The sequence below is a fragment of the Elephas maximus genome, chromosome 8 (genome assembly GCF_024166365.1).
Source record: "Elephas maximus indicus isolate mEleMax1 chromosome 8, mEleMax1 primary haplotype, whole genome shotgun sequence".
Classification (NCBI taxonomy): Eukaryota; Metazoa; Chordata; class Mammalia; order Proboscidea; family Elephantidae; genus Elephas; species Elephas maximus.
The window spans coordinates 101,600,228-101,612,692 of NC_064826.1; the positions used below are offsets into that span (position 1 = coordinate 101,600,228).

Sequence of the window (12,465 nt, forward strand, 5' to 3'; positions counted from 1 at the left end):
GCAAGCTCAAATTTCTTTGCCTAGTAATTTATGATTATCAGCCTCTTCATGCCAACTCCAAAGCCTTCCTGTGTAAGTGAGGAAATAACTCATAGTCAAGAGGTGTAATCATCAAAGCAACTTTATTCCTGCCCCTTCCCAGTTGCAATGGTCCTTCTCGTGGCTCTGGGTAAAAATGCAGGCTCTTGTCCCATGGCATTTCTGGGCATTCTTCGTACAGAGTCCCTGGCTAGTGTAAACCGTTAATGCCATCAGCTGCTGACCAAAATGTTGGAGGTTCAATTCCACCCAGAGGTGGCTCAGAAGAGAGGCCTGGTGATCTATGTCCAAAAAATCCCCATTGAAAACCTTATGGAGCATAGTTCTACTCTGACACGCATGGGCTCGCCATAAGTCAGAGTCCACTGAACAGCACCTGGTTTTTTAGTAATTCAATCTTCTATGGTCAAATTGCAAACAAGATGTTCTGTCCCAACAATGGAAACCCTGGTGGTGTAGTGGTTAAGTGCTACAGCTGCTAACCAAAAGGTTGGCATTTCGAATCCACTAGCGGCTCCTTGGAAACTCTATGGGGCAGTTCTGCTCTGTCCTATACAGTCGCTATGAGTCTGAATCGTGGCAACGGGTTTGTTTTTTGTTTTATCCCCAAAATAACCAAAACTGCAAACCTAACTTAAATGTAAAACTCCGCCTCTCCATCACCACCAGTGTCCAGTTGGGACCTCCTTCTTGATGCCTGCTATTACAGAAAAGGCAGGCAATACCTTTCTCTTTCCCTGTGGGAATGATTCTCCTCCTTCCCCAGCTTGCTAAGCCTATTTCTGACTCAGTCATATTGAAGTAGGGAAAGAAGAGGAGGGGTGTAAAAATAGTCCCACTTTACTGAACTGTCCTAAGATGGCTTCACATGCCCTGGGCCAGCAGATGGTGCAAGCCAACTCTTGGGAGCACTTTCACGAGTTCTTCGGAGGCCCAGTTGGGACCTTCCAGTGGCACTTTCTGTCATATTGGCAATGTGTTTTCTTCCCCCTACCCACTCCCCTCTCAGAGATAGGTTTTTCTAGAGGTCTACTCCTCAAAGCTCTGTGTCCCAGTGCCCACTCCCCTGGGGGTTCTCTGGGACAGGAATTTTAAATAGCTCTGACTTCATCCCTGCTCTCAACAGAAGCATAGCTAGCCCCCCAAAGCAGTGTGCTGTAGCTCGCTCTCTCTTCCTCTCTCTCTCCCTCTACTTTTTCCTTTCCTCTCTCTCTCCCTCTTCTTCTTCTCTCCCTTTCTCTCTCCTCCCCACTCAGCTTGAAAGCCATAGCCTCTCACCTTTAGATTTCTCCCCAGATCTGAAGAGACATTATTTGTTCATCTACTTTTGTTAAGTTTGAGGTGAAGAGAAACCTCCCTATGCCCCACCCCTGGGAGGGAGGAAACTCATAGAATTTCTTAAATTCTCTCTCTACCCTCATGGTGGGTATCTGAGTTCTGGAATTACCTCACTGATTTTCAGAAACTTCCTGTAAATTCTGTATTTAGTCTAGTGCCCCTCTATGGAATGCAGCACCGATTGAATCTTGATGCCATTATGGAAACTTCCAACCTAGCACTCCATTACAGGACAAGAAAATTTTAATTATTTTTCATGGTAAACTACTGTTTACTGTTTTCTGTGGTAAAATATTCTCATGGTGAGGTTATAACATTCAAATAACTCAAAAGAGCCTTTGCAACTCAGTGCAAATGCCCAGAAGTTACCAAACGAGTATGTAAGCAAAATGAAGTTATGATCAAATATTTATTGAACACCTATTTGGTTGATAAAGCACAGTGCTGAGTGCTGTACATATATAATTTTATTTAGTCTTTACAATAACCTTATGAAGTTCACATTCATGAGCAGACTGAGAATCTATAAGGTGAAGTAATTCACCCACACCCTCCCACTAGTAAGCGGCAAAGCCTGAGCTTGAACCCAGTCCCCTGATTCCAAGCCAGTGGGGAATCGTTTTCCTCTATGTAATACATCTTAAACTATATTAAGGACAAATATCTTTAGTGGCTTTTAAGAAGCTTTTAGGGTTGATGATTGTTTTTAATGTTATTGCTATTTTTATAATATCAGTGTTCATGCAAATTATTTTTCTCATAATGTGACAGAAAGTGACATTTTAAAGATCCTCACACCTTTAATTTTTTACTCTGTATAAGTGTGTTTCTAAAGTTGAGCCCAAACAGTAGCACACCCAGCAGGGGACCTAATTCTAACTGACAGTGGAAAACATCAGGTTGGTGCATATTCCCAGGAATGGAATACCTATCGGTACTCATAATATAAACATTAAAACGTACACATTAAAAAATTCTTTCTCTTAGATGGTTGTTAAAAAAATGTGTGTCATCTATTTCTTGCCAGTTGGTCTAAGGCAATTTGTCTCATGTACTGGGCTTTGGTGATGCCACCTTTAGGCACACTGTCATTCCTTGTTTCCATACCTCTACCAGACATTTTTTACGCATCATGGCTCTCTTTCCTCCTGAACCCTGGAACCTCCAGAGCTCCGGGAAGCAAGCCACAGCCAATTCATTGACATTGCCTGCAAGATTAAACCTACTTGTCCTTGATTTGGAGTCCCTGAGTGGTACAAATGATTAATGCACTAGGCTGCTAACCAAAAGTTGGAGGTTCAAGTTCACCCAGAGCTCCACAGAAGTAAGGCTTGGCAATCTACTTCCAAAAATCCTTTGGGGCCATTGAAATACTTTCGGCCATTGACAGCCCAGTGGAGCACAGTTGTACACATATGAGGTTGCCAGGAGTCGGAGTCAGCTCTATGGCAACCAGTTAACTGATCCTTGATTTAGTGTCTTCCTTTCATTGATCTCTTTCATGTGCTTATCTTCATGCCTTTACCATTCTCTGATGTGGATTCTCTCTTGTTCTCCGCCTTAAAAAAAAAAAAAAAAGACATAGCAAAATATGAGAAGGCACTAGATAGTGTCTTAGAAAAGTAAATTTTGTTTGGGAAATAAATGTCCTGATTGGAGCTGCCAGAGTTAACTCTAAGTGAATAGCCCTTAACCTGGTCTTATTCTCCTACAGCTGCCATAAGCAAACACCACAGGGTGGGTGGCTTTAAAGAACAGAAATTAGTCTCTCAGTTCTGGAAGCTAGAAGTCCAAATTAGGGTCTCATCCATGTCAATTCCTTCTGGGCTCTTTGAGAGAGGAACCGCTCCATGCCTCTCTCCTAGTCTCTGGTGGTTTCTGGCAATCCTTGTGTTGCTTTGCTGCTTATAGATGCACTAGCTTCTATCATCACATGGCGTGGGGTTTCCCCTGTGACTCTGCTTCCATGTCTGTTGCCCCTTCTTATAAGACATCACTCAGAAAGAATTAGGCTTAGGACCCTAAATTGTACCTACTCTGGTATAATTTAACCAATGATATCTTGGAAGAAAGACCCTATTTCCCCCAAACAAGGTCACATTCACAGGTATAGGGGCTAGGACTTCAACATAGCTTTTTTAGGGGGACACAGTTCAACCCATAACAGACCTTAAGCTTGAGAACACAGTGAGTGTTGAATGAATGTATTATATAAAGAAGATAAAATCATCACTTGGAGGCAGGGAGAGAAGTGGCCACGGCCAGACCAGAAAGGAAGGGAAAGGTGATTGGCTGTTTCCCGCCTGGTGATGATTCACCACCAGCTCCTCTGCTCTCCCAAATACCATAAGCTCTTTGTTCAAGACAGTGCTGTGTTAACAAAAGCCTCTTGACCAAAAAGTGCTGAAGTTGTACAAATATTTGAGAAAGAATTGTCTCTGCTGATAGATTGAAAGACCTGAGGAATTCACCGACTTACAGCGTTGGTGGATTTCCTTTTCTTAAAAATATGTGCAGCAAAATTACTTGTCAATTTGACACCTGCAATCCCATTCTCTGTAGCAGAGTTTAACAGCATGTCATAGGCTGTTACGACTTGTGGCTCATCAGACCACTTGTCTGAGTGCCCTGGGTTCTGTGAAGCCAACCTGAGGCTGCTGCTAATAGCACCTACGTGTGACAGTGAATAAATTCTGAGCACTTTACCCTCCATCAGTCACAATTCATCCCCACCAGATACCTCAACTAAACTGACGTCCATATGAGCATTATAAAGATAACCTAGTGACCCAAGGGAGTATGTGGACCTGAATTCCTGTGCTTTGCTCTAATCTCAAAATAATCTTTATCATGGCTTTAATTGAAGCCCTGGTTGCACAGTGATTAAGAGCTATGGCTGCTAACCAAAAGGTCAGCAGTTCAAATCCACCAGCCACTCCTTGGAAACTCCATGAGGCAGTTCTCCTCTGTCCTACAGGGTCACTCACTATGAGTCAGAATCAACTCAACAGCAATGGCTATGGCTTTAATTATAATTGCTGCTGAATTAATGATTGCCACATTTATGTGTAAGCCACCCAAGTATGAGAGGAATAGGGATTTTTAAAATATGTGTGCTAATAAAAAAAATTGCTTTAATGATTTATTTTACTTTTTGGTTGTTCTTGCAACATCAACTTTATTCCTCGGTTGTGATTTATGCTCTTAACCTATGTAAAGAAAGAGACAGGTGGACATGAACAGCAATAACCAAATAAATCCCCTGTCAGAGAGGCCCAGAACTCCTTTAGGTCACAAAAAATTTTCATTACAGTGCCAGTGTAGTTCAAGCATTCATCAGAGATGAATCATTACTGTTGGAGAGTCAGGGTGAAGACATAGAGGATCATTGTAAATGGTGCCTGAGCCATTTGCCATGGTACTGATGAGGCAATAAACTCAACCAAAAATTTCTAATGTTGCAACCAAGGCTTATAGTAGATAGTGCTTCTTGAATTAAAATGGAAGTCAACGAATCAGACAACCCCGACATCAAGGATTCATTGAGGCATTTTGTTTCACACTTGGAGACTACAACAGCATCCTAGCTAGTAATCTCCTGTTCTGCAGTCTCTCTTCTATTTCAGTCCATTCTATCCACACCAGAAACAGCTTCATTTCAGCACCACCACACCCCTTATCCAACTCCCTTGGGTTGTGTGGAATTGCCCCTTCCGTACCGAAGTGTTACTTCTCCACCATCTCAACTCTCTCTTGTATCCAGACTAGCAACTCAGCATCTGCCATGTTTCTCACCTTTAGCCTAGTCTCTTGTTTGACATGGTTTCTCTGCTTTGCCAGACTCCACCTAGCTTCTAAGATCTTGCTCAATCCCCATTTCTTCTGTGAAATCTTCCCTATCCATCGCCCCCCCAACTTTCTTCCCCTGAAGTCACTCATTTATCTCCTAATATTCTTTAGAGCACCCAACACATGGGTAGAGAGATTTTTATGGGATAGCCTTTGGCACTTGATTGAGGCTTATCATTTCCTCTGTTGGATTGTTAGAATATTTTCATGGAATGTGCCTTTTTTACCATGCCCTCCTCCATCTCTAAAGAATCTTCTTCTTGTCCTCCACAGCACATGATGCAGTGTGCAAGAGTCTCCAAGCATTTGCTGCTCTGCCACAGTCCCCAGAATTGTAGAAGAACTTGTATTTGTGTTTCGCATTTAATGGCTTGAGCAGGAGTCATAGCCTAGTTGTCTTGTTTTCCCAGTGACATGTCCTCCCATTAGGATTTCTCCTTGCCCTAAATCCCTAGCTCTGGGAGCCAGGAGTCCCTCGGTGGTATAAATGGTTAGCAGGTTCAGTTGCTGACCAAAAAATTGGAGGTTCAAGTCAGCCTGGAGGCACTGCAGAAGAAAGGCCTGGCAATCTACTTCTGAAAAATGAGCCATTAAAACTCTATGGAGCACAGTTCTTCTCTGACACACAAGGAGTCACCATAAGTCAGAATCAACTCAACAGAAACTGATTTTGTTTTGTTTTAGGAGCCAGAAACTCAAACTCCAAAAGCTGAGGCAACTGTTTCAAAAACATCCTGTTTCTTCCTTTTCCCTCAAATCAGAGATGCCCAAAGCCTTTTCAGACCTCAGTTTTAATTTCTTGATTTAGTTAAAATATGTGTAGATGCAAATACTTCCCTTGAATATCAAAAGGGCTTTAATTTAAAATACTATCTTCAAGGGTAAAATTGACAACTTTTCATAAGTACTGAGCATCTCAGACCTTTCCTTGGCTCTTCTCTTTCTCTTGTTGTGATCACTTTGAAGTCAGAGTCCTCAGGGGAGTTTCAGTAAGATCTGTGGAAGTGTGAAGAGAAGTAAGAACCAGGCTAAGTAAAACAGGAATATCCTTGAATTCTTAGACAACACAGTGTGAGATAATCTCCACCCTTCAATGAATGGAAACAAATTAAAGCCAGCATGTTATAATACATCGGGGAATATTACAAAACTCCCCTCAATGCACTGCCAAGTTCCTGATATGCTGAGATGCTGATACCAACTCGTCTGAAAGGGAAACAAAAAATAAGAAATGTATAATTTCACAGAAGGCTTCCTTACTTCAGAACCTCTCCTGACCCCACCCTCACCTCATACCCCCAAACTCTCTTTATTGAACGGTTCTTTCAGTAATGCCCTTACGGATTTATCTGGCTCCATCATTAGCATTATCTGATCCTGGTTAAGTGATGCAAAGGCCTACGAGAGAAGAGAAGTGATGTGGTGAGGGACACACGTGTTTTAGTAAAGTCACAGCAGTGTTGAGAAAGGAGGTGATACTTAGGGAAGAGGCTGGTGAATTGCTCGCTCCTGTTTGCCTGCCTTCTTTCTGCCCAGAAAGCTAGCAGAGCAGTCTCATTACCAATGAAGCAAGCGCAGACGCGTGTCAATCTTCTGCGGCGGGAATGCAGCTCTGTTCGTTACCAGCATGTCCTCTGTCTTGTGCCATGCCTCCCTCTGAAGCATTCTCCTGGATGCCTAAACACACTGAAATCCTGCCTAAAATAGAGCCCACAACCCTGCCACATAAATGAATCCAGCTTCCTCCACAGGCTTTCAACCCAAGCCAATCAGATGGAGCTGGGCTTCCAGGCTCAGAAATTGGGGGAAGCCAGGGTGAGTGGGTTATGGTGGGTAGGTTGACTGTCAAGTTTTGTGGGCATGTGTGGAAAGGGGAATTATCCAATGTAGATGCTCTCCCAGCCTCTCTTATATTGCCTGCAGGGCCATATAAACAGCCTTTGAATCCTGAGCTGTTTAATGCAAGACCACTCATCAATAAAGTACTTATGAGCTCTGATCTATTGATGTGGACTCCTCCTGACCTTGCTCACACGGGTGGGACGAGTTTGTTGCTGATGCTGCTGGGCAGACACCACAGGCTCGCTCAGTGAGACTGAGGGCTGCCAACTCCCTAAGGGACTGCTGACCTCTCTCCCAGTAATTACTTGACCTTTATCAGCATCCATTGACAACTGCGGGAACTGCCATTGATACCTGACACTCACACAGTTCATCCATTAGCACCATCCCACAGGGCTTTTGTGGTGGAAGCAACTGCCAAGTGAGGAGGGGCCATTTCTGCAGCCTGAGCTTTGTCAGCGAGTGGTGTGGTCTCACAGTTCTCCTGGGCTCCCGGTTGTATGTGATAGCTGAGTCTAGAAACCAGTCATTCATTCAAAAAACACTTATTGAGAAAATATGTTCAAGGTCCTGCTTAGGATACTGCGGGAATCAAAAATGGAGTCATTTATAAACCCTGTCTAGTGGGAGATTGCAAAAAGGATTGTGGTGCCTTCACTAGGAGCTGGTCCCCTCCAGTGTCCTCCATGCAGTTGGGAGTCAGGTGACACAATGGAAAAACAGGAATTTGGGGATCAGCCAGACCTGGACTTCAGTTCCAGGTTGTTGTTGTGAGCCATCCAGTCAATTCCGACTCATAGTGACCCAATAGGACAGAGCAGAACTGTCCCATAGTGTTTCCTACGCTGTACAGGAGCAGAACACCAGGTCTTTTCAAATCTCCCACCTTTCAGTTAGCAGTTGAGCACTTCATCATTGTGCCACCAGGGCTCCATAGTTCTAGCTTACCAAAAAAAATCTCATTGCCATGAAGTCGATTCTGACTCATAGGGACCCTACAGGACAAAGTAGAACTGTCCCGTAGTCTTCCAAGGAGCAGTTGGCGGATTCGAACTGCCCATCTTTTGATCGGTAGTTGAGCTCTAAACCACTGCACCACCAAGGCTCCAGTTCCAGCTTACAGGCTGAATAATCTTGGCCAGGTCAGTTAACTTCCCTGAGCCCCCATTTTTTAATCTTTCAAATGGAGGTTTGACTAATACCTACTTCATAGAGTTGATATAAGAATACAGAGCGAAATCAAATCTTATATGTAAAAACACTAGCTGAGGTATTATTACCAATAGGCCTTGGTGGCCCATGGGCTATGTTATCTCAGTGCATGTCTGGGAGGCTGCCCTTGAAGCCAAAAGCCAAGCAGAGCTGCTTAACCAACCTACAGGGTGTGGAGGGAAGTAAGCTTCACACAGCAAGCTCCACGACTCCCCATCAGGGAACTCCGTAAGTCTGGAAGCATAGATGTTATTTTAGTTTCTTACAGATTACGTTTGTCCCTGACAACATATGTACATTGGTCTCCATTTCCATATGTTATGGACACCCTGTATATTTACTGCCCTAGCACACCCCCTCCCTCTTTAGCACGGTAACTGGATCCAGCCAAGCCCCTCCTACTGACCATCCACACAATCCATTCATTGAGGCCAGAGGCTAAAACCAGTCGTCATACTGACTCAGGGTGACCCTATATGTTTCAGGGTTTTCAAGACGGTGACCTTTTGGAAACAAATCTTTCAAGGAGCTTCTGGGTGGGTTTGAATCCCCAACCTTTTGGTTAGTAGCTAAGCACTCAACCATTTGTGCCACCCAGGGACTTCTGAGGCCTCTGCAAAGAGCCCATACTGCCACCTGAATCACTAACCTTTAGGTCCCAGATTAAAACACATCATTTAATATTGACTTTTTTTTTTCTAATTTCAGTCCTCAGTAGTCATTTCCCCTCTATTTTAAGTGTTGCAAGGATTTGTTTATAAACCTAATTCTGCCCAAGCCTTCAGACAGCTTGAGTTCCTTGACTAACATTACACAGCAAGTGGGTGGCACAGCTGGGAACAGAATCTCCTCTCTGACTGTAGAGCTCAGACTCTCAGCCACCATGAAGATGCTGGTGCTATAACAGGGCCCTAATCCTATTGGAGGAACCCTGGTGGCACAGAGGTTAAGAGCTACAACTGCTAACCAAAAGGTCAGCAGTTCAAATCCACCAGCTGCTTCTTAGAAACCCTGTGGGACGGTTATACTCCATCCTATGGGGTCACTATGAGTCAGAATCGACTCAATGGCAGTGGGTTTTTTGTTTGTTTGGTTGGTTGGTTGGTTTAATCCTACTGGGAAGTCCTTCGGTGATACAAAGGATTAATATGCTCAGCTGCTAGACTAATGGTTGGAAGTTTGAGTCCTACCAGAGGTGCCTCAGAAAAAAGATCTGACAATGTACTTTCGAAAATTTAGTCACTGGATCAAGTAGACACATCAGACTATCTGGGCACCTCCTGTCTGGAGGGGAGATATGAAGGCCCCAGGGGAACAGAAGCTGGCTGAATGGACACAGAAACACAGGGCAGAGAGGGGGAGAGCAACTACCAGTACATAGCAAGATGTATATAAGGTTTTGTATGAGAGGCTGACTTGATCTGTAAACTTGCACTTAACACACAATAAAAAAAATTTTTTTTAATTTAGCCAATAAAAATTCGGTGGTGCACAGTTCTACTCTGACACACATGGGGTCACCATGAATCGGAATCAACTCCACAGAAGCTGGTTTTCTGGTAATCCTGTTGGGGGTGTCAGGGAGAGCCCCCCAGGGGAGTTGACTCCTGACCTTGAGAGAGAGCTCGATGCTGCTGAAGGGATGGGGAGAGCAGAGGGAATTGCAGGTGGAGGAACAGATGCACTGAAGCTCGTTGTGTGAGGAGCACTCAGGGACAGGTATGCGGCTCCCGGGTAGACAAGGGCCTGGAGTGCCTCGGCGAGTTCTCCAGCTCTCTGGTTCTGAGGAAAAGGAGATGGCTGTGCCCCCCTGGTAGAAACCACGTGTCTATGCCATTACCAGTGATTTTTTGTACTATTTAAAGACTTCTTCCCTTCCCTCACATGAAGTCAGGCCATGTGCCTTTATCTCTTCTTCATAAGGACATCCCCTGTCACTCTCCCCCACACCCACGTCTCCAGCCCCGTTGGTACATTCGGGTCAGCTTCAAGTAGCATTCCCCAGAGACGCGGAGGGATCCTCATACAGGTACACCACGGCCCAGGGCCGGCTCCTCACCTCTGGCCTGTCTCTTGCAGATCATTGGGACCATCCCACTGATGCCTGGTCCCGGGCCGTCGGGCCAAGCGGCGAGCGGTTCTCAGGGCCTTCAGGTGCAGCCAATCACCCCCCAGCTCCTGACAAACGCCCAGGGCCAGATCATCGCCACAGTCATCGGGAATCAGATCCTGCCAGTGATCAACACCCAGGGCATCACGCTTTCCCCCATCAAGCCAGGCCAGCAGGTAAAGACGCCATGTCGAGGCAGCCAGGTCTCCTCGGACACCTCTCCTGACCTCCTTTCTTCCACTTGGGCTCCATCAATGAAAAGTCGTTTTTGGATTACAGTATATTTAATCCCACTAATCCTAACTAACAACACTTATAAAAAGGAAAGTAGTTTTATTTTCCATTCTTAGTGAGTGTAGGTGATAACTAAATGGTTTTCAAATCTAAAAATATGACTATATTACAGAGGGAGTGGCTTAAAATTCAGTAGCGGTGTGTTCTTATTACCTAGTTTCATGACACTTGATTTTGAGATGATTTTTTTAATGTGATCAAGAAGAAACCAAGAGCACCTATGTCTTACCTCTAAATGAAAAAAATTATTAAGCACCAAGTGATCCCAAGTTGATGCTGCTAAGACTGCTGGCTGCATATTAAGGAATGAACCGTAGCAATTGCTGGATGGTCAGATTTCCCCATTACCATGATGATCCAGTCCATTTTTTTCATTCAAATATCAATCAAGTGCTTCTTATGTGTTATGTTAGACTCTGGCTATCAAGCACTGAAAAAGGAAGATGTGGTCCCAGACCACATGGTGCTTCTAGTTAATTGGTTCCTTCAACAAACATTTTTTGATAACCCACTGTATAGTAGGCCATTGCTAAATGCTAAGTTAAAGAAAGAAAGAGAATGATCTTAGGGACACAGATTTATAAACTGAGTCCCATCATACAATAAAGTAGAGAATATTCTGTAACAGGGCAGGTGTGTACAAGTTTTGTATGAGCACAGAGGTGGGAGTGACTGCATTAGGGTTCTTCGGAGAAACAGAACGAAGAAAATACATACATACAGAGAGAGAAGTGGAGTCCCTGGGTGGCACAAACAGTTAAACGCTCAATTACTAACCAAAAGGTTGGCGTTTTGAATCCATTCAGGGGTGCCTCAGAATACATGCCTGGCGATCTGCTTCCAAAAGGTCACAGCCTTGAAAACCCTATGACACACAGTTCTAGTCTTTACATATAGGTGCACCATGAGTCAGAATTGACTCGACAGCAACTAACAGCAACAACAATAGAAAGGTTTATCTTAAGTAATTGGCTCACATGATTGTTGGGAAAAGCAAATCTGAAACTCTTAAGCCAGGTAACAGGCTGGAAACTCCACAGAATATCTGTGTTCCAGTCTTCAGACAAAATCTTTCTTCCTCAGAAAACCTCAGTTTTTGCTCATAAGTCCTTCAGCTGATTGGATGAGTCACACCCACATTATGAAGGGTAACCTGCTTAATTTTTAAAAGCCTCATGTAAATACCATCACAGCCACATCTAGACTACTGCTAGACCAAATATCTGGGCACCATAGCCTATCCAAGTTGACACATAAAATTAACCATCAGCGTGACTAACTCAGCCCAGGGGAGTTTGAGTCTTCACAGAAAAGATGGTTAAGGATCTGAGTCTTGATGGATGAGTAAGAAAGAGTTAAGCAGGTAAAGAACAGATTAGCCAAAGGCACGAAGAAAAGATTAGCCAAAAGGACTGATGAACCACAACTTCCACAGCCTCCACCAGACTGAGTCCAGCACTACTAGATGGTGCCCAGTTGCCACCACTGACTGCTCTGACAGGGATCACAGTGGAAGGTCCTGGACAGAGCTGTAGAAAAATGTAGAACCAAGTTCTAACTCACAAAAAAAGACCAGACTTACTGGCCTGGCAGAGACTGGAGAAGCCTCCACAGTATGGCCCCCAGACACCCTTTTAACTCAGTAATGAAGTCACTCCTGAGGTTCGCTCTTCAGCTGAAGATTGGACAGGCCCATAAAACAAAATGAGACTAAAGGGGCACGCCAGCCCTGGGGCAAAGATGAGAAGGCAGGAGGGGACAGAAAAGCTGGTAATAGGGAA

The 12,465-nt window shown here is 44.2% G+C and overlaps 1 protein-coding gene across 8 annotated transcripts in view; it reads left to right on the forward strand.

The window, feature by feature from the left end:
* POU6F2 (POU class 6 homeobox 2) overlaps positions 1-12,465 on the forward strand; it is a 586,518-nt gene that overhangs the window by 538,336 nt on the left and 35,717 nt on the right. For all 8 annotated transcript variants that reach the window (XM_049893986.1, XM_049893978.1, XM_049893984.1 and 5 more), the window contains one exon: positions 10,360-10,566. In XM_049893986.1, the coding sequence (XP_049749943.1) occupies positions 10,360-10,566 (207 nt within the window). The remainder of the gene's footprint in view (positions 1-10,359; positions 10,567-12,465) is intronic.